This window comes from Leptodactylus fuscus, chromosome 4, assembly GCF_031893055.1.
Source record: "Leptodactylus fuscus isolate aLepFus1 chromosome 4, aLepFus1.hap2, whole genome shotgun sequence".
Lineage (NCBI taxonomy): Eukaryota > Metazoa > Chordata > Amphibia > Anura > Leptodactylidae > Leptodactylus > Leptodactylus fuscus.
In genome coordinates, this window is record NC_134268.1 from 43,960,892 (window position 1) to 43,984,165 (window position 23,274).

Here is a 23,274-nt window from a genome sequence, read left to right on the forward strand (position 1 = left end):
ATAAACAGTAGTCAGGCAGAGGTCTAGAGGTATCTCTTCCTGACTACGCTTCACAACTGGACTCCAATTGTCTTGACCATTTCATCCCTATGATTCCTGACTGTCTTTTTGGTACGAAGTTTCGGACCTAAGTTCACTTATCTGTGCACCAGACATTGCTACCAGGGATTCCCATACGCTCTTGTGTTATCTCACAATTCTATAACCTCCAGTCCCTGGTTTAGTCCTACACCTAATTTGTGATTTGTGATAGGTCCACATTTCCAATAGGACATCATTACAAGTGTATAAGATATACAAGTGTTTACTAAAAGTGACATGTCAGAGGTGTTCTTAAAGAGGACCTTTCACCATATCCGGGCACAGGCAGTGTTATATACTGCCAGAAAGCTGACAGTGCGCTGAATTCAGCACACTGTCGGCTTTCCCGATCCGTGCCCGGTGTAAAGCGCTATCGGTCCCGGTACCGTAGCGCTTTACAGTCAGAAGGGCGTTTCTGACCATTAGCCAGGAACGTCCTTCTGCCTCGCGGCGCCAATCGCGCTGTGCTGTGGAGCCGGGAGGAACGCCCCCTCCCTCTCCTGATAATGCTCATCTATGGACGAGCTGTGTGAGCAGAGGGAGGGGGCGTTCCTCCCCGCTCCACAGCACAGCGCGATAGGCGCCGCGAGGCAGAAGGACGTCTCTGGCTAATGGTCAGAAACGCCCTTCTGACCATAGAAGAGCTACGGTACCGGGCCGTAAGCTCTTCACACCGGGCACAGATCGGGAAAGCCGACATTGCGCTGAATTCAGCGCACTGTCAGCTTTCTGGCAGTATATAGAACTGCCTGTGCCCGGATATGGTGAAAGGTCCTCTTTAAAGTAAGAAAAAAAAAAAGACCAGCCATTGGTAAGTTCTCAGAACCCCAGTTCTTTATTAACCACAGCTTGCTCACAATAACATACAGGAAATAGCACTAATGAAGAGTAGAATATGCAGGCAGCAACTTCCATGGGGCAGGAACAATTTCAATATCGCAACTATGTTTGACACTTGGTGGCTGTTAGGCAATTCCACACTTGGCACGTGCACCCTGTCTAATGATCCCTGTAGATTTTACTGATAACATATTCAGAAATTTGCTTTTTTTTTTGCTATTAAAGGAACCCTTCCTACTGCTGAAAGTTCTCCAAGTTCAATAATAATCTTACAGGCTCCATACAGAATTACGTTGTACAAAATAGTCCTTTGCAGTTTAGCAGAGAGAGTACAGGGAGCGAAGGCTGGGAGAACTAGGACCAGGTTTGCTTACGATCGGGTCCTTGTGCAAATCTGTTGCTTATTCTATCACTACAAGTGTTGGTTAACAGACCCTATGTGCCTCTCATATGTAGTGTAATTCACCAAAAACAGTGACATCTATTCCCCAGGTGGTAAAAACTATCAAACTAATGGAATAGCAGTTTAGCCTACATTGGAAATCACTGTAAACGTCTTACCATGACACACAAGGAAGGAGCATTTCAGTTTTCTGACATTAAGAATCTCTCTGGACACTGACATGAAATAACATCATTGTACTCGGGTTATAAAGACGGATTTAACAAAGTGGAAAGCTTACAAAATATCCAGTCTAGCTCAGTGATGGCGGGGCTCGCCTCCACCGGCCTAGTGATTACTTGGATGGTATGCACCAAAGGAAAGGCGGCGGGGGGATGAAATTAGACGTAGGAATTTTGGAAAGATTCAGCAAATTCATTTTTAGAAGAAACAGACAACACCTAAAGCCTGTTACAGGACATGTAAGATTATGAAATAACTTGCATAATGCAATACTTGTAATTTTTTAACAAAAATGTAAGTATTTACAAAATAAGACCCACATTTTTTTTTTATTTTTTTTTTAACATGAAGCAAATCATTCTGCAAAGAGAACACATTTTTTTTTGTTTTTTTTCTTTGATTTTTTTTTGTTCATCATGAGTTCTTGTCGTTTTTTTTTCTTTGTTTTGATTTCGTGATGTCATACATATTCCATATTGTTATCGCATGATCCGTAAATATAGGCAAATAAGTGACTAATGTTGGTATATTTTCAGCCTGACAGTTCTTCCTGGAGTTCCTTGTTCCTGCGGACCTCGGCGGCATGCCTCTCCTGTAGAACAACAGTAAGATCTCTTATTACATACGTGAAGCTTTTTATGTATATTTTTGGAAAAGTCAAGACATTTTTATCCTGGTGGAAATCCCTTTAACATCTTAGGCTAAGGCCTCGTTCACATCTGCGTTGGTAATCCGTTCAGGGGAGTTCGCATGGGGAGCCCCCCGAACAGGCAACCGAATGCATTGGTAAGCGGCGTACAGTGAAAGCACATGGACCCCATAGACTATAATGGGGTCCGTGTGCTTTCCGCAAGAGCCATGCGGACAGGAAAGTAGATAATGAAATACTTTTCTGTCCACATGTTCCGTGCGAAGATTGTGCGGAAAGCACATGGACCCCGTTAAAGTCTATGGGGTCCATGTGATTTCACTGCACACTGCTTACCAATGCATTTGATAGTACGTTCAGGGGTATCCCCATGCGGACTCCCTGGAATGGATTACCGACGCAGATGTGAATGAGGCCTAACAGTATGGGAACTTTTCCTTCAGCCACATAGTCGTGATCTAGGTTAACCTCTATGGCTCTGCATTAGACATACATGGCCAACATCATCTTACATCCAGAAGAATCCAGTGTAGTGGAGGATGATGTCGCTCATACATGTGCTGTACAGCACGCCATAGGACATATAGCTCAGATGGTCACTGGATAGCTGCGGCACATCGTTGCTATTGATACCGGTAGCATTGACAATCCAGCTTGTGGTCCATAATGGCACTGACCCTTCCCCCGACGCATTTTGGCCTGATTTAAATATGTACAAAAATGTATTTTTCTGGAAAATTAAGCCATCATTCTCAAAACCAAATATAAGACTGTGACCATGGCACTAATCACTATAGGGTACTGGAGTGGATTGCATGACAATTTTTTTTTGCTGCCAGACTCCCTTTAAGGACCCCTTTGACTACTTTGCTATGAGAACCAGCTTTCATTGTATTCCTTCACATACAGACTTTACAGACATGCGTTCCGTACCTTCTCCTGAAGACGTTCCATAAGGGAAGCTAAATAGGCTTCACGGTTTTCTTTAATCTGTTCCATTTTAAGTATCAGTTTTTCCTCTGCCATTCGGCTGAAGTTATTGTTTTCCTCCAGCGCTTTTTGGAGAACTTCCCTTTCATGCTCTCGTTTCTCTGCCAATTGCTTCAGGATTTGGGCTTCCTGAGTCTATAGAACAAAACAGGATGTGATAAACAGGTCTCTGCTATGTATGTGGTCATCGAAAAATCGAAATATTTCTCAGTATTATCTGTTCACAACCAAAGCTTAAAGGGGTTGTTCCAATAAAGACACATCACCTATCATCAGGATAGGGAATAAGTGTCACTTCACTGGGCCCCCTGCGTCCTCCCCGTGTACTTTCAGTCCCCGTTCTACTCATTGCTGGGGGACTTGGTAGTTGGACACGTAGCGATGTGACACGTAAAGAATTAAGTGACCTTAATGGGACCATCCCTTTAATACTGGGGGAGATGCACTATTTTCTTACAGCTTAAGGCTGAGGCCACACGTTGTGGAAACGCAGCTTTTTTTGTTGCAGAATTTGCTGCAGTTTTTTTTGAGTCAAAGCCAGGAGTGGATTGAGCAGGAGGGAGAAATACGGTATAAAAGCTTCCTATATATTTCCTATTCCTTTTGTAGCCATTCTTGGCTTTGGCTCAGGGACATCGGCTGATTTATGAGAGATCAGAGCCTTGCCATAAATCTCTTGGCCCCTACGCCAGTCACGGCCATTATTAAGATCGGCGTATAATACATCAGTGATAATAAATTGCGCCAGTGGTTTTGGCTGCTGTAGAAATGCTGCGTTTTACAGTCCCAGCAAAATCAGTCAGATTTCATTTAATCTCATCTGAATATTACGGAAAGAAAAGCAGTGGCCTTTTATCTTTTAATTGTAGCTGTAAAAGTGAGAGCGCTTTCCTTATAGATTTAATAGGGGAAGAAAAAATCTATAGGAAAATGCAGCAAAAACACTTTTTTTTTTCTGCAGAGATTTTTGGCTGTGTTTTGCTAAGTGGGGCCAAAAACATAGAAATCTGGTGTGAGCTGTATATACCTGTTATGTTGGAGCAAATTTAGCCAGAATCTGGCACATTTACGCTAAGGTCCCACGTTGCGGAAAGGCAGCTTTTTTTGTTGCAGATTTTGTTGAGTTTGTTTGAGCCAAAACTAAGAATGGCTACAAATGGAATGAGAAATATATAAGAAGTTCTTATACTTCTCCCTTGTGCTCTATCCACTCCTGACCTTTGCTTTAAAAACTGCAACAAAATCTGCAACATAAAAGCTGCGTTTCCGCAACGTGGGGCTTTAGCCTTAGGCATTGACTTTGGGCGTGACTCCGGTCGTCACACCCAAGATCACCATGTCGCCCGCTGACCAATAATACTAATACTAGCAATCTATATATCTCTCTATATTCCTCAAGTCTTCAGTATAACAAAACATAACCACAATGACAAAGCCATCATAAAGGATAGAAGTAGAGATAACATATTTAATGGCATTATACAAAACACTGTAAAAAATAAGTCACCAGACAGAAAGACATATACGGCTCATTTCCATTTACCCAGTTGAACTACTAACCATCAAGTTTCATAGACAGATTTTGCCCTATACCATATTTTTCTATGTGAGCTTAGGCCTCGTTCACATCTGCGGACTCCCCCGGATGGAATACCAAACGCAATTGCAAGCGCAGTGGAGTAAAAGCACATGGACCCCATAGACTATAATGGGGTCCGTGTGCTTGCCATACGCTGCCCGCACGAATCATGCAAGTAGATTGTGAAGTACTTTCCTGTCTACAAGATCCCTGCTGAGATCTGGTGGCAAGCACACCATAGACTATAATGGGGTCCGTGTGCTTTCACTGGCACACCGCTTGCACTTGCGTTCGGTATTCTGTTGAGGGGGGTGGTCCTCATGCGAACGAAGCCTTATTCAATCAGGTGTATGTGTCTATGGAAAACACAGACGGCGCCCAGATGATATTGACACTAGGTTCACACCTGTGCTTGGGTTTCCATTCTTAGCGTCTGCTTAGGAACCTGAAAATGAAAACCTAATCCACTTAAAAAGCAGATACCCCCGGAAACCCACAGAACCCAGAGACCCACAGGCCTTTTCTCTGCACATTTTGCAATGTTCTGAATGAGGAACTCAGTTTTGGTTCTTTTCTATGAGTGTATTTATGTATTTATTACTGACTTGTTGTTTTAATTATGGCAGTTGTTGTGTTTTATATGTTTTGGTGTTTTTGTATTTTTTGTGTATTTTCTTCATATTCTTATTTGTCTTATTGTGTTTTGTAGATTGTGGTACGACTTTGTGAGACGAGGAGCTTTTTGGTGTCCAGGATGATCATCAATTCGTGTCTGGCAGTTGATCCTTTGGAAAAAATTTTTTATTTTTTAAAAAAATCTAATTCCATTTTTTATTTTTATTTTTCATTCTTGTTTTTTTATTTGAATAAATATATATTGATATTTATATTAATAAAGAAATTTATTTGTTTGTATGGTTGTGATATAGATATTTCACATTATTATATATTTTTGCTCATCACTTTTGGTCTTTAATGGCCTCATGTAAACACTTTTGTCACTTTGTACAGTGGTTTTTAAAAAATTTTTTTATCAGTGATTATTTCACTGTCTTACAATTGTATGGTGTTTCACTTTTTGTTGTGATTTACGTGTTGTTGGTTCTCACACTTAATATTGTATGTGTTTCACATTAGTATTTATATTTTTTCTTTTTTTATATATATATTGGATAACGGTTCATTGGTGTCTATAATATGACCAACAGAGGGTACTCGTTGGGAATTAGCATAGATACATGTATGTGGTGTTCACATATATATGCATATATGTATATATATATTTATTCGTTATTGCACTTTATCACTTTGTAATGACACTGGGGATTTGATTTATATAAGTACATGGCTGGTTACTTTGTTTCATTCCTGGTGGCCATATCCTCGTTTCCGTTTCTCTATCTATTATACTTACTTTGTGAGATGATGTGTGCGTACCCGCTTTGTTCTGATCTTTCGATCATGTGACCTGGTTCCGTTCTATTTATTATACTTACCTTGTGAGATGATGCGCGCGTACCCGCTTTGCTCTGATCTCCTGATCATGTGACCTGGTTTCGTTCTGGTGTGCACGTAATCGGCGCGTCTGTTGACAGTGCCGGCGCATGCGCACAGACGTTTCCGGCTCCGTGGGACGTCATCAAAGCGGAGACGCGCCAATTCCACTCGTCTCTCCTATATAAGGACGCCATCTGCCTTATGCAATTGTCACCTCCTGAGGAAGCCAATCTATGTGGCGAAACGCGTAGGGGTGGTCCTTCTACTTGTCAGTAATCCTCTTTGGGGACGTTCGGCTGACTATCTTTATCTCTCAGCAATATGACTACAGGTATTTAAAATGTTATCATTGATGTTTGTCTAGCTTTGTGTTTGCCCTGGTGAAGTGTGACTTCTAAACATGGATAGTCATGTGTAATAGCATTCTTACTACTTCTTCCATGGCGCTGTAGCTATTATAGCTTACTATACTTTTCACACTTTCTTTGAGATACTTTTTGTATTGTGCCTGTTAGTCACAGGGTTAATGTTAGTATATACTGTTATGATTGTGTGATAAGACTTATTTTGGGGTGCATGATCAAATGTGTATACATGCCACTCAGTGGATATGTTCCACTATTGATATAACATAGCTTTGACATCATTATTATTGATATTTTGACTATAGTTTATCTGAACGTCTTCATCTTGTATTCTTTTGTGTCTTTCTTTCGTATGTGTTTGGCAATATCCATCTGCCCTGCTGTATTAACTGTTTTTATGGTATTTATTTACCAAATATTTCAATAAAAAACTTTTTTGATATTTTTTATATATACATTTGATCTGATTGGTTGTCTGATTTAGTTGACTTGTGCTTTTTCCGTATTATGAATCCAACTTTAGCCTGATCTGTACATTTTATCACAGATCTGTACATGATACATGGTCGTGTGTATGTGGCTTTATTGTATTATCTCTTGTTTTCATATGGCCATTTAATCCCTCTTAGGCTTTTCAATGCAAATTTATTATTATTATTATTATTATTACTAGCTGGTACCCGCGACTTCGTCTGCGGTGATTGTAGAAGTGGGTATATACAGGTGTGGGTAAGGTTTTTGTACTGTGTATAAGGTATGGGATATGAAATGTAACTTTGTATCTTGTTTTTGCTGTAATTCAGACAATACGTGAGACTTTTGTGTTGAAGTTCATTTGTATTTGAGCTGCTATATATACGGTGTTGTGAGAAACTTTACATAGTGACTTTGGGACAGAAGTATTTAAAGTTCCCGCTGATGGCATTTTTTGATTTTCGTTTTTGACTCCCCTCCCTCTAAACCCCATAACTTTTTTATTTCTCCGCTCCCAGAGCCATATGAGGTCTTAATTTTTCCTGGGACAAAATTTTCTTCATGATGCCACCATTATTTATTCTATATAATGTACTGGGAAGCAGGGAAAAAATTCAGAATGGGGTGGATTTGAAGAAAAAATGCATTTCTGCGACTTTCTTACGGGCTTTGGTTTTACGGCGTTCACTGTGCAACCAAAATGACATGTCCCCTGTATTCTGTGTTTCCTTACGATTCTGGGGATACCAAATTTATATGGTTTTATTTACATTTTGACCCCTTAAAAAAAAATCCAAAACTGTGTTTAAATTTTTTTTTTGAAAAGTCGCCATATTCCGACAGCCGTAACTTTTTTATATGTGCGTGTACGGGGATGTATAGGGCGTCTTTTTTTTGCGTGAGCGGGTGTACTTTGTAGTTCTACCATTTTCGGGAAATGTTATTGTTTTGATCACTTTTTATTCAAATTTTTATCAGAATCAAAACAGTGAAAAAACAGCGGTTTGGCACTTTTGACCATTTTTCCCGCTACAGCGTTTACCGAACAGGAAAAATATTTGTATAGCTTTGTAGAGCGGGCGATTTCGGACGCGGGGATACCTAATATGTATGTGTTTCACAGTTTTTAAGTACTTTTATATGTGTTCTAGGGAAAAGGGGGTGATTTGAATTTTTAATCCTTTTTATTTTTTTGTAATATTTTTTTACTTTTTTTAATTTTTTTTTTTGCATTTTTTAGATTGCGGATTGTCAGAGCGGTGGGGTTCGGCAAACATGGCCGCTCCGGAGCATTAAAGAGAGGCTCCTGGAGTATCGTTAAGGTGAGGGGCAAAGTGGTAAAGTATATGTATATGTGATTGTGTGGGGTTAGGGGCGAGGCTGTAGAGGGCAATATGAATTTTGTGGCTTGCTATGTTCCAAAGTGTGTGAGATTGCAGAGATGGTGGTGTGAGTTTGGGTTTTGTGGGAGTCCTGGCACAAACGTATGTGCGCTATTGTGACGAAAAGTAGCCTATTGTTTAATCGAGTGTAATGACTATGTTTGTGGAAAATTTCAGCCGAATCGGTCGAGCGGTTTTTCCGTGATTGAGGAACAAACATCCGAACATGCAAACCCACAAACTCACAAACTTTCACATTTATAATATTAATAGGATTATTATTATTATTATTATTATTATTAATATATTGTGATTTAGAGACAAATAAGAATTCAGCTAGTATAATTTAGGAAATTGGTCATGAATTCTCCTAGATCTAACTTATGGTCAAAGGGGTAACTATAGTTGTAATAACCATAACAGCTACTTTAGGGTCTCATAGCTGAGGAGCCCACTAGGGGGCAGATCACATACAAAGTGGTCATAATGACTTTCGGTTAACTAGCAGACCATTCCGTAATGTCACCGCTCTTACAGTAAAGAATCCCCTTCTCTGTTATTGTGGAAACCTTCTTTCATCTACAATCCAGTTTATCGGAACTATATAGTAAACGTTACTGTTCCCAATATGTTTTCCAACTTCTACATGTTATGCTAACATACCCTTGTAACCCATTATAATACACAGACATATACATTTCCAGTTCATACCTTTCTTCGCTCTTCTGCAGCCTCCAGTTTTGCCTGTATCTCTTCTAGGGAAAGATCCTTCTTCTTTGGAGAGGCCAAGGTTCGTGGAGCCTCAGAAACTGGAGATGGCGGCTTTAGTATCAGCTCGAAGGCCTGGCCAGATGCACGCTTATTAATCTGCTTCACTTCCATATCTAGTCAGGAAAAATATTGTACCATGTCAGCCTCTAATAGCTATAGATTTCCAGTTTTGGGAATCGTAGCATGTCCGTTATATCTACAGAAACGCTGGCAGTTTCCCCATAGGTATAATTTAAGAAAACCGGGACCAATCCATCCAATCATATGGTCAAAAAGTGGAAAGGAATAATAGATCCGCGCTTGCCCTCACAAGATGTTTATTCAAGCTTTCAGAAGTTCACAACGCGTTTTGGAACATTTCCTGGTGGCTTTTCCAGCACACATGCGCATTATTTCAATATTAGCATTTCTATAAACTACTTTAGGTTTTTTTTTTTACATTTTTCATAAAAGGCTTCTCTTACATACTTGTTATGGTGCCCCTCTAGTGTTCTTATGTTGCCACCATCAGCTCTTATAGATCGTATAGAACTGCTTGTGGTAACCTTGCAAAATATTAAAGGGGTTATGCAGCTTCCAAAAATGATCAGAAAATACATCCACAGCAGTGCTAAATCCTCCCTGTTCCCTTGTGCAGCCTTTTCTTGGCTTTACTTTACTTGCTGCTCCTTGTATCACTGTTATTTCCATGCAGTGAATCTGTGGCCAAACTACATTTCCCATGATGCATCTGCCTGCTCTCACTCTCTGTGTTTGCTGCTCACAAGGGGAGGGGCTAGTCAGCTTGCAAACAACACATCACAGCATCATGTGACCTCAGATGTGGTAGAAATTTATTACCTGTGATTTCATTGCAGTGGAGAATGGAGGGGTACACAGAATGTGAGAGCAGACAGATGAATAATGGGAAATGTAGTTTGTTCACGGATTCACTGACAGTGATACAAGGAGCAGCAAGTAAAATAAAGGCAAGCAAAGGCTGCACAAGGGAACAGGAATATTTATAATTGCATTGATTGTATTTGCTGATCCTTTTTTTAATTTTTTTTAAATTTTCTATTTTTCAATGCAATCCCTGTTGACTTTAACACTTATTCCACTTCGCCTTCTGTGACTGGATGCCCTAAGAATGGAAGGAGACTTCTTGCTGCTGCACAATCCTGTTACCGCCTCTTTGACTGTATCATCATCAGGAAATTGTTGCCTATGCAGAGATTTCCGCAGGTTAACCAAAGTGATGACTGGGAGCTAGGCGCGGACTGTAGGTTGGATGGTTAAGCTCCATGAAGCTGCATTCCCTGACAGCCACTTGTGATTCGGTGCATTGCCATGAAGAAGCAACACACCAACCAACAACTTCCTCGGTGTTCATTACTGAAGAATAGGTGTCGCCAGTAATCGTTGTCTTGTGTGGCATGAATTCTAGTAATAAAATACCATCTGTATCCCAAAAAAAAAACCTTTCCAGCTGACTCTGGCACTCAAAAAAAATCTATGGAGTTGGTAACCCAATGTACTTCCATTGCATGGCCTTTTGGTTGGTCTCAGGATCATGGTAGTGGACTCATGTTTCATCAACAGTAACAACCCAGGTCTAGAAGTGTCTGGGATTTTTTCTAAGCATTTTAAAATCTTCTTAGTTAATTTGCTGGTGACATGTTTTTTGCTCAGGCCTCAACATTTGTGGCACCCACTGGGAACTGACCTTTGGTATCATCAAAACATCATGGATGATACTGGAAACTGGGACAACTGCAATGCCTAATTCATAAGCTATAACATGGACATTGACCCAATGATGGTCCAAAATCATGCCTTACACTTTATGGCACATGGATGTGGTCTTCTTCAATTGATTCCCTACCCCCATTTAAAGTGCTTGACCCAAACCTTTACTTGGTAGTAGGAAGGTGCATCATCACCATATACAGTATCATCCTTTCTTAGATTTCTTTAGGCTTCTTTTCTTCCTTTGTAAGGAATTTATTCACATAACAACGCTCCAAATCCCTTGACTTCTTTGCACAGTACTGCATTGCCATCCTGTTACTTCCAGTGCTTCGATCAGACTGAACTGTTACTGTCTCAGTCTACACAGTCCAGCTCAGCTTTATAACACTGACACAACATACGGATAACTTATTTAACAACCCTCATACGAACAGGATTTGCAATTTTAGACAGTGCGAAGTTGAACAGCTTTGATAAATGTGCCCCTTGTATATCTCTATCACGGAGCAAAGTGAATAAGCTTTAATCCATTCTATTTCATAGTAACTCATCCTCTATAGCTAATGCATAGTACTTAACCAGTTACTTACCATCAAATGTGTATGCATTGATGTTTCGGGGCTCAGAATGGAAACATGAGCAGATTAGAGAGAGCATAGACAGCTCCTTCATTTTTTCCTTGTAGGCTGAAAAAAAAGGGAAAATATATTTAGTCTATCAAATCTATAAAATCCAAGTTTGATACCTTTTACATTTTAATATATTTATGGATTTAATTTTGTTTACCTAATATTATGAATAATAATAAATTGTATTTATATAGCGCCAACATATTCCGCAGCGCTGTACAATTTGTAGAGTTCAAATACAGACAGATACGTAACAAAGAACGTCATTTCACACAATGGGACTGAGGGCCCTGCTCGTAAGAACTTATAATCTATGAGGTAGAGGGGGTGACACAAGAGGTAGCAGGGGCGGTATTGTAAACTTACAAAGAGCATACCTATAAGGCTCTGTTCACAACTACAATGAAGGTTCTGTTAGATGTGAAGTGATGTTTTAATGGGAAGAATAGTGCTGCACGCCAACCTTTTTTTTTTTCCATCAAACGCACAAGGTGGACCCCATGAAGTCATTGTGATTGGTTGCTTGCCGGCACCGCTCGGTGTCCATCATGTGACAGATCTAGAGCTTCACTGTAATTCCCATTTATGATGCAGGCATGCATATTCCATAGGAAATGGTTATGAAAGCACCACAGTGGGGCCAATATATCACCTCTTGTATATTATTGAAATACAAGCATGAAAAAACGTCACAATTTTTGTCACACACAACCTGCTTTTGTGCAAAAATGCCAACTTTTTAAATCTTGCTCCCAGCTCATCACCACTTTCCAAAAAAAGTTGGAAGACCAGGGTGGGAATCTAGACAGGTAAGGCCTGTATCACATCTGTGTTTGGTATTCAGTTTGGGGAGTCCGCTTGGGACCCCCCGAATGCAATAACGAACACATTGACAAGCGGTGAGCAATGAAAGCACACGGACCGCATAGACTATAATGGGGTCCGTGTGTCTCCCACGCAGTGTCCGCACGAGTCACGCAGAGAGAAATGTAGTTCATGGAAAATCTAGGACGACATAAATATTCAAATTTTCACATTTATTAATGTGAAAAACACTCAAGATGAGATAGAAACTTCCTAGTCATATCACAAAGCCTCTGTCTCCAATGTTTCTCTCTCATTCGGGGACTACTCACTGCTATTCCCTCTCCAGACTTCTATTGTGAGCTGTGATATAATACCTCTGTGAGCGGATACCAAAGACGGATTCAGCACAGAATTCACAGTGAATGTCAGTTTAGAAGGAGCAAGAAAGGAGTACGATATATTACAAAGTTTCTTATATTCACTTGCACAATTAATTTATGCAAAATATATTTATCTACCCTGACAAAAATGATACTAATAGGAGTCAATGCGCATCATTCCTGGGAGTTGAGAGCCTTCGGCTCCTATTGGTTTCTACTTGCAATGTGGTCAGTCAGCCAGGACGACCCGGTTTCCCAGGCGGATGTGACCCTGACCTACAAGGTTTCTTAAAGTGCTCAAGCTTCATATCCAAACAGGGTAAGAAAGTCTCCTGAAGGTTTGAGGAGAATCTAAGGTAGACTTCAGTGGCATAACTAGGAATGGTGGGGCCCCGTGCAGAACCGCCAAAGACCTCGACCAACTTACCCCTACCCCCCGGCGCGCATTTCTGCACACACTATAATGCCCCATAGTGGTCCCTGCGCACAGAATTATTCCCCATAGTGTCCCCTGCACACAGTATTATGCCCTTTAGAGGTCCCTGCACACAGTATTATGCCCTTTAGAGGTCCCTGCACACAGTATTATGCCCTATAGTGGTCCCTGCACACAGTATTATACCCCATAGTGGCCCCTGCACACAGTATTATGCCCTATAGTGGTCCCTGCACACAGTATTATGTCCCATAGTGGCCCCTGCACACAGTATTATGCATCATATTGGCCCGTGCACACAGTAGTATTCCCCATAGTGGACAACCATGAACAATTATTATACTCTGGGGTCTTTTCAGACCCCAGAGTATAATAATTGAAGACCAAGGGGGAATACAAACATAAAAAACTACTGTTACTTACCTATCTCCCAGCTCTATTGCATTCTCCGCCACTGTCAGCCATCTTCCGGAACGTTATGTGACTTGGGGGCCAGGTCCTGGGTCATATGACGTCACGCAAGTAGGCCCGAAGCATGCCCGGATCGTGGAGAGGTAAGTAACAATGTTTTTTATGTTCCCTTACCTCTCCCGGGCCTCCGATCGTTATACTCTGGGTCCGAAAAGACCCCTGAGTATAATAGTGCTTGTGGGGCATGTGGCGTCACTTACTGATCCAGGCCCCTGCCAGGATCGGTAAAGTAAGTAGGGCCCGTTATCGGCTAGAGTAACTCCAGCCATTAACGGCTTACTAAAAAAACAAACAAAAATGCAGTGGTAGTCACGGGCCCCCTAATGTCCTGGGCCTTGTGGCAGCTGCTACCACTGCTACCCCGGTAGTTACACCACTGGTAGACTTTCAATATACAGCCCTACTCAAGCAGAAGGAGAGCAATCAATTCCATCGTTGCCATCCTCACCATATTCTATGACAAAAATGATTTCACAGAGAGAATTGTCTACATTTACTCCACATACAGTACTTGTATATATCCTTACTCTTTAAAACATATAATAAAACCAAGTTTGGGATTTTTGTGGGATTTTTTCCATGGTACAAAGGAGGAAAGGATGTCCTTGGCAATATATTAAGAGATATAACAGGCACTGATGCTGAGGTCTAACATTCGACACTCTTTTCCTTTGTGTTGGATTACATTTATAAATTGTGTTCTGAATCTCCATTGCAGATCTACTAATAAACTCAGGGCCTATCTTTGATCTTACAAGGACTTCTCGGTCTATTGGTTACTGGTATTGGGTCAAATGTTTGGCAATGTCATTTAGTGGACCTTCTACATTTTTTTTCTCTTGAATTTCACACAGGCACAGAGGGGGCGGATTATGATGTGTAATCCACGTCATAATCCGCCCCCTCACAATGGTGGTCTATGGAGACTGCCAGGCTACTTTTTTCCGTGAGCGGCATGTTGCCACTCACAGAAAAAAAGAAGTGTGTTGCCCTTTCTTCAGATGGCGGCAGCAACCTCCGGGGTTGGTTCATTCATTTGAGCCTACTCCGGAGGGGCAAGCTGCGACTGTCGGAAGCCGCTCCCTGCGTCACTCTTGGTGCCAAAATCCACCATTGCGTTCCCCTTGTGAACTTAGCCTAAAAAGGAACATGACCCAGGGATTTATTCTCATTGCCATACATGGAATTTTTCTGATAATATTGGCAATCGGCATCTTTCTTATAGGGGATATTGCCTTTCTGGATAACACTGAAGCATTACAGGTTGGACCTGGTCGACTTGGGTCTTATTTTTTACCTTAACAGCTATGGAACTATGTAGTGTAACTGATCTATAAATGTAATATATATTAGAGGATAAAGAAATAATATGCATTTTAAGAAGGAAATTCCATATTGAATATTTAATACTTGGGATTCCTGCGATCAGAGAACTAGCAGAAATATATTTTGTCCTAAATATAATCCTAATATTGGCTAGGCAAGAAGACAGAAAAAGCCTGCATATTAATGACAGGGTAGATTACTTGTTATGTGAAGCTGCTAGCAGTAGACAGATGGAATACATATTAGTGTAATATTTGGCAGAGCGCCTTCTTTCCCATAATTATCAATCCAAAAACTCCACTGCTTTACAGTCCATCTGTATGTAAGACGTACATATTACATACTGACAGATTGCTTCATCACTAATTAATCTATTCCCGTTAGTCTTCACCTTGTCTTCTACTATCTCAGCTAAAGGGCATTACAAACAAAATTGAGGACTAAAGGGACCAGTAGACTGCACAAACATAGTAATAGCACCGTAGAACAAATCTATGACATATATAAGATAGAAGTTTCTACCATATCCAAATACAGATCTAGTCTATAACCTTAACGTTAAGGACTCCAATTTTTCATGATACTAGATCAATACAAACTAGAAATGTAGCAAAATCCTTGACTTGTTGGAATATGCATCAGAACCAGTAGATGGCTACTCATAGGCAAATACAGTATAAGCATCTCCCAACAGAGTATCACAAAACCATGCTTTTTTTTGGAGCTGGTCATCTCTGACCACACAGTTTGAGATACAGTACATAGAGGAAAGACGTATCTGTATCAGTATTGTAAGTACGTTGGTAGGTAAGGGGCCTATGGTTGTTAAAGCCTCTAAACCTACAACACTATTAGACTTTGTTTGTGTATTTGGTTCCACAGGGGACCCAAATGACGTAGAACCAGACCGCTATAACAGCGATTACCTGTGTCCACTGTTTTTATACTGAAACTGGCAAAGAGAAAAGCCTTGGCTGTTCCACTGCGAAGCCTCCAATGTGGATGTGAAGCTAGCCTTAGTCCAACCCAGACTATGCTATACTATATCTGTATAGTTCTGTTAAATAATATATATAGCTATACTGGATCCATAGGTTTCTAATGCAATGGAAATTTAGGTGACTATAGGTACGTGGTTCCCATACAGGCTGAGCCTGAGGGTGGGTTCACACCAGCGCTCGGTCTCCGTTTTGCAGGTTTCTGTTTCCAGCCCAAGAAGCTGGACAGGAGACAGAAACCGGCAGGCAGTTTTCTAACCCATTCTTTTGAATGGGTTTGCAAAGTGTCCGCCCATGAGCGCCGGTGAGCGTCTTCTGCTCTCCGTGGCGAAACCAGTTTTTTTAGTCAGACATGCAGGACTTTGCATCCGGTTAAAAAAAGATTGTTTTGCCACGGAGAGCAGAAGACACTCACTGGCAGACACTGAATGCCGGGTTTCCATCTTCTGCCGACAGAAAACGTAAACCTGCAAAACGGAGATCGGCGCTGGTGTGAACCCGCCCTGAGTTGAAGTATCCACATGTGGATTTCCATTTGCGGCCTACCAATTACCACAGTTTAGGCATCTTCTGTATGAGTACCCTCAACATGATGGTTAGCATTGATATCTTACAGAATTGGGGTCCTGGGTACAAATCTGACCAAGGGTAGTCTATCTATTTGGTATGTTCTCCCTGTGTTTGTATCACACTCTGAAAACATTTGTTAGATATAGGATTGGAGTCTATAGTCTGTCCTTGGACAGTCTCCATTGTAATGAATGGGGCAGGGGCGGTAGTTCTATAGATAGGAGCTAGCCTATTATCACTGGAGCAGCCATTTATGTAATCCTATATATTGTATAACCATTAGTCGGTGATGACATCACTCGCAGTACAATTGTTTTTCTATATACAGTAACTTAGTGAAGATCAGCATTGCTTTAGGCAAATGTCGATGTCTGATACATTATACTAAATATATATCTGTTGTTTACAAGTGTTATAGGAAGAGCGAAACACGATGCTAAATAAAGGAGTCTATAGCCCAAGGCTCAGTCAGGTTTTTCACAGTATTACTATTATAATATTAATATTTTTATTTCTTTATCTTAGTACAGGATTTCTAACCCAATATAACATATATAGCAGACTTTAATTTCTATTTCTTTTCTCCTTAGATTTTATTTAGTATTATATTATTTCACGGCAAAGCCATTTTCATAGACCTATGGCTATTTTCATGGAGCAGTATGGTACGGTATCTCCAACATATTCTCCTCTCTATGGGACAATATAGTGCAGCTCCATGATACAGAATGTGATGGAACAAGCTAAGATTTATTATTAAAACTGCTGGCTTGCAGAGGAACAACATGGACTCCTATAACCCATGTTCCTGAAGCCTTATCTCAATGGATAGCATTCTGGTAACTACTCACCATACCATTTTGAGGCAAGTGTTGCTAGTATTATAATGACTATCCATTCAGGAGCTTAAAGCCGATCTATAGGTCGCTACTTACAGGGGCCATTACTTGCTAATTATTTGTTGCTTGGCTGATTTCTAGCTCAGCTCCATTAGGCAGAGCTGGGATCTATGGCTATATATTGGCTGCAGTACCTACAGGGAGTCTGACATAGTCTGAGACACACCCCCTGCCTCATCATTGGTTGACACTGCTGTTCTGTCCCTCCCCTTGCAGCTCTGCCTCCACCGATTGACTGCTGTGGTTAAGCACATTACAGGTTCAGCAGGACGTCAGAGAGATGGAGAAGGGATTCCTATACGAGCACATTACAGTATATATACGTACCACTACTAAATCACCAGCAAGAAACAGATTAGCAGGTAATTGGTGCCCATGTACTGAGGCGTATGAGCATTATTAGGGGAAGCCTGGAGGCTCTTCAGTCTGCAGTGTCGGATTCATTCTTTATAGACAGGCTGTCAATGTATCTTCCATTTAGAGGGGCACATCGCTGACAGCTAGCTGATACTGAAGGTCATCCGTCAGGCTTAGAGCATTACTAATGATACACAGGTTGTGCGGTCACTATCTCTCCAGCACTTGTCTTTGATGCGCGCTTTTCTAGGTCTTATAGGTTTTTTCTTTATTACATTTATGTCAGTAGCATTCTCCATAAACCCATCAGCTAATATTGACTGTAATGGGAGTCTGTTGTGCTGGATACTGGACACGTCCTACATAACAAGAGACATTGACTTGGAGCTCGCTGAAATGAATAACTCTGCAAGTCAATGAGAATGATATTAACAATTGTTATCTCCATTTACTTACATTAATGCACTGTACAAAGGCGAGGCTGAGGTAAGGAAGGCCAAGGAAAGAAGCCTGACGTCTTATTGTCCAGTGAGGATTACCTTGAATCATGGTCATTTGACTAAGTTTCATCTATGTCATAGGGACATTGCAAGGATTTCCCTTTTCCTTTTCCATTTATAGTGAGATACATAAGTACAAAGCAAGTTTCACATGAACGTGCATCGTATGTATTGTTTGTTTGCTCACTACATTATATTATATAGTGTAGAATGTTTTAAGCTTGCTACATCTGTATATAACACAGACAGAAGTTCCATTTATAGAACTAAACAACTAGAAATACCACTGAATAGGCAAAGGTTATACTATGACATTATGTTTGGTGGGGGTCCCTCCTCCAGGACCTTCACAAATGATGACAGTAAGGCTGAGGCCCCACATTGCGGAAACGCAGCTTTTTTTGTTGCAGATTTTGCTGCTTTTTTGAGCCAAAGCCAAGAATGGCTACAAATGGAAAGGGAAATATATAGGAAGTTCTTATACTTCTACCTTCTACTCAATCCACTCATGGCTTTGACTCAAAAAACCACAGCAAAATCTGGAACTAAAGAAGCTGCGTTTCCACAATGTGGGGCCTCAGCTTTAAAGAGTTTTAAAAAATATCATATAAGAGTGAATACAGGAGTGTTCAGGACTGTCATATATTAGCCAGAAGATGAAGCTGCTCTCCTTTAGAAGGGCCCCATAGGGGAAATGGTGTAATGTTTAATACTTCCAGTAGAGGTGCTATAGGGTGATGGAACACATCCTTATAATTACAGCCAATAACTGGGGGATCCAGTGCTATGTACCATGATCACTTCATGTTCAGGGAATAATTCTGACAAAAATGTAGACTGTCTAAAGCAGACAGTCCCTTTAAGAAGAATGGACAATAACAGAAGAAGCAAGAAAGTTTAAAACAAGGTTCTTAGGATACGCAATAAATATCTGATCAGTGTGTGTGTGTGTGTAGGGGGTTCATCAACAGTCCCCACATGGATCAGCTGGAGGTACATCTGTTATGGGTACTATACAGTGCACGGAGTTGAGGCAGATGGCTCAATACACTGTGTAGTGGTTGGACAATGTTACTGCAGCTCAGCTCTTATTGACTTTACTGGGCAATGAGTTGCAGTAATGGTCATTAATACAGAAAATCATGGCTTCTGGTCCTTTAAATGAATGTACAGGCATACGAAGAAATGAATATCACCATACTGTCCTGATAACAAAGGTAGCTAAAATAGACTCCTCATCCTAGAGAAGACACAGAATGGGGGCTGAGTGACAGAAGGCTTGTACTAATCTGTAGCACTACTTATCACAGTATGGGGGAACACCTAGAGATGTCCATATGCTCCCTTCTGTGTATAAGGTACATCATCATCTGGTAAAAACTTCCATTATCAGTAACTGAACATGTCAGCTCTGTCCTCATCTCCCCTGTAGTAGAATGAAATGACGCTTTAATGATCATTTTCAGAGTTCGGTCTTCTTGGACCAATATCTGTAGTATAAATCGTCTCACACAAGGAAAGAAGTTCACTAAAATCTTCTATATTGATATCACGTATACACATTAAATCCCTGACACATACCAGTTTTATACATAAGGTAGAATGTGAAGTGTTTAGACCATGAAAGGTTTTTACTGATACAAATGGACTGAAAATATTACCAGAACTCTCCTTAAAGTAACTATGGACATGTCCACAATCCACTCTATTGCAGATTTTGCTGCAGTCTTGAAGTACATGCAGATTTGCTCAAGGCAACTGAAATACATAGGGTATAATGTATAACAAATCCACATTCGTGACTTACAATCCATTTCTTTGTCAATTTGCCGCAGCAGAAATTGTCTGCCGTGTCTGGACTTACTTAGGTTACTTATACTAAATAATAACCGTTATTTCTAAGGCTAGGTTCACATCTGCGTCAGAGAAATTTTGGATGAAAAAGTCCGGTATGACTTTTCAAATGGTGATGTCTGTCAAAAAATAAGACACCCAACTGACCCCATTATAGTCAATGGGGTCCCTCAGGAGCCACTGTTCTCCATCATTAGATGGACTGTTGTTTCATCCTGATGGATCAGAAGAACAGAAGTTCTGGTGCAGGTGTAAATGTAGCATAAGTTCTTCCTTTTACAGACTTTAACCAAGGAAGGTAAAAAACTAAGATATGTCAATTCTTCTGGAGTTTCTTAGAACCAGCCATAGGTGAAATCTGTAAGGATTTGGTTCAGTTCTGTCCAGTATGAGTGATTCAGTTAACTGTTCCCTACCCTGAAATGGATCTCCATTATGGATGTCCATAGACACGGAGAACCATGTGAGTAGTTAGGGGAGTGGGCTTGTGCTTAATCTTTTTTGTGAAGTCCGAGCTATTTCTAGGTGAAGCTGTGGCTGGGTTCTTTCTTATGGACAAGCGGTTATGTTGTTTCTAAGAGGACATAGGAGCTGTCAGGGAAACTCTGGCACTCTGCTGGTTTTTCTCGTGTCCTATCTTTTAGTTTGCTTGGGGCAGAAGTTATGCAATTATGTCACAGCTATGCAACAGCTGATTCATCAGTGGATGAGCTGATCACAATGTTCAGTTTAGTATTATTTGGGGAGAAGTTCCTCACTACAGAATATATAATATGCTCTCCTTATTTTTTCCAGCTATCCTTGTATTTGTCTAGTATGTTCTCTAATTTGCTTCTGTAATGAAGTTTGTCCTTGTCCATTATCATTTGTCTGCTCCTTTTCCTGACTGTCACCGCCATCATCCATTTGGGCCGCCATCTGTTTAAGATCACTGTCATCTTTTGGTAATTTCCCATTTTCTTGTATTTCATGTTACCTTTTGTTTCTATACAGTCTTTGTGTTATTCCTCTTATGACCGGGTGGCTATTAGGCCCTACTGTAAGTACTAAGGATTTCTCAGCACTGGGACACTCTTATTATCTAGGAAAGCTGGTTGCTATATGTAAAGTCCAGTTCTGATGTCTAGTTACAGACAAGCAATGTTGCAAAAATGAACCAAACAAGTTGCATTCTATCTGTTCTATTCTATTGTTTTTCTAAGGATTTGCAAAAAAGGACACTTGCTAATACTAAATCCATGCATAATTTGATTTAGTGAATGGGTGGTTTACTGGTGAAATATATTTACTTTCCTATGTGCAGTATTGTGCAAAATTTTTAGACAGGCATGGGATAAAATGCTGTAAAGTAAGAATGCTGTCAAAAATAGAAGTGAATAATAGAAGAACAACATCAAGTAAATTAACAAAAGAGAAATCAAAATTTCATCAATATTTGGTGTGAACACCCTATAGAGGAGGATTCCTGGAAGTGATGATACAGCCCCCACAGAGCCCTGAGCTCAACAGCATCCAGTCTGTCTGGGATGACATGAAGACACAGAAGGATTGGAGCAATCCTACATCCTCAGAAGATCTGGACTTAGTCCTCTAAGATATATGGAACAACCTCCCTGCCGAGTTCATTCATATACTGTCGACAGGTACCGAGAAGAATTGACGGAAGGCAAAGGGCGGTCACACCAAATATTGATGGGATTTGGATTTCTCTTTTGTTCATTCACCTCATTTTGTTAATTGACAAAAATAAACTATTAACACTTCCATTATTGAAAGTATTTTTATTTTGCGCAATAGAGTACATGGCCAAACAGCCAGTAATACAGAGAATATAAAAGTATAAGGCAAAAGAAAAATAAAATCAAAAACAGAATTCCTGAATGTACTGCAGAGTATACACCGCTGTTACTAATAGATCTGAGAGATCTGTGAATTCTAGAACATTAGTCTTTCCTTATTAGCGAGTCCTTACTGCGGCCCCGGCTTATAATTACCCAGGGAATCAATTTTAGGGCAAGTAGAGTGAGAGCAAGCAGCGCCACGATCCCTCAGGTTAACCTAGATATGTCATTTAGCAGACTTCATGTTCTATAAGATCTTAAGAAAGGAGTTTAGATAGAATTGCAGAATCTCATTATTTTCACAAAGTGCTCTTGGTATTACAACATGAATCTGATTATGAAGCGGCATCAGGCAGCGAGAGGCAGATATCATTTCCATGTGAGCTCGGTGCTCTTAGCCGTTGTAATACAATGAACTTACTGACACTAAATCAAATGGAACCTGAAGCCGAATTATACCATAAGAAGGATGACATGATGGGGTGCGGGACTGTATACATACGTAATAGAGGCCATAATACATCATCATAGAACATAAGAGCTTTATAATGGAATGGTCAGCAGATGCAATTTTATTATTTCCAGCTATTATGATAATATGCACTCCATATTATATTGCTTTATATCCATGGACAGCAATCTCCTCTCATCTATAAATCTGATAGTCTAATACTGTACAATGTGTTTAGACTGGGCCTAGCCAGCTAAAGGGACAATACAATAGCAATGCTTTTCTTTACATGGCCATACACATACACAGCTATTATCTTTCACCATCCTCCTCCCCCATCCTACTGAATACAAAAAAATAAAACAGAGTGTTAGGAGCAATGCTAATCTCTGCTACATTGTAAGTGAATTCCCAATACTGTATACATACATGTCATAGTCATGTGCAATGAGTAAAGAGTTCCCCATAAAATGCCAAACTTTCAATATTACAAATAGTAATATAAATTTGGTTCCCAGGTTTAACAAATTCTTTTCAGTTTTGCAAAATCTTCTGTGTATCAAATAGCTATGAACAGTTAGGCCCCGTTCACATGGGGCACAGGACCGCGTATTTTGGTCCTGATTTTGACGCGGGAAGCCGCGTCAGAATAGGATCAAAATGCACTTGCTGCAACTGTCGCAGCTTCCGACAGTTGTGGCTTCCCGCTCCGGAGTAGGCCCAAATGAATAGGCCTAGCTCAGAGGGTACAGCTGCGAGGCGGACGCTGGG

The 23,274-nt window shown here is 40.5% G+C and overlaps 1 protein-coding gene across 1 annotated transcript in view; it reads right to left on the minus strand.

The window, feature by feature from the left end:
- Positions 1–893: 893 nt before the first annotated feature.
- STMN2 (stathmin 2) overlaps positions 894–23,274 on the minus strand; it is a 35,714-nt gene continuing 13,333 nt past the window's right edge. The window contains exons 2-5 of the mRNA XM_075270477.1: positions 11,575–11,670; positions 9,194–9,366; positions 3,129–3,320; positions 894–2,138 (exon numbers count right to left, since the gene is read on the minus strand). Coding sequence (XP_075126578.1) covers positions 2,079–2,138; positions 3,129–3,320; positions 9,194–9,366; positions 11,575–11,670 — 521 coding nt within the window. The 3' untranslated portion in view covers positions 894–2,078. The remainder of the gene's footprint in view (positions 2,139–3,128; positions 3,321–9,193; positions 9,367–11,574; positions 11,671–23,274) is intronic.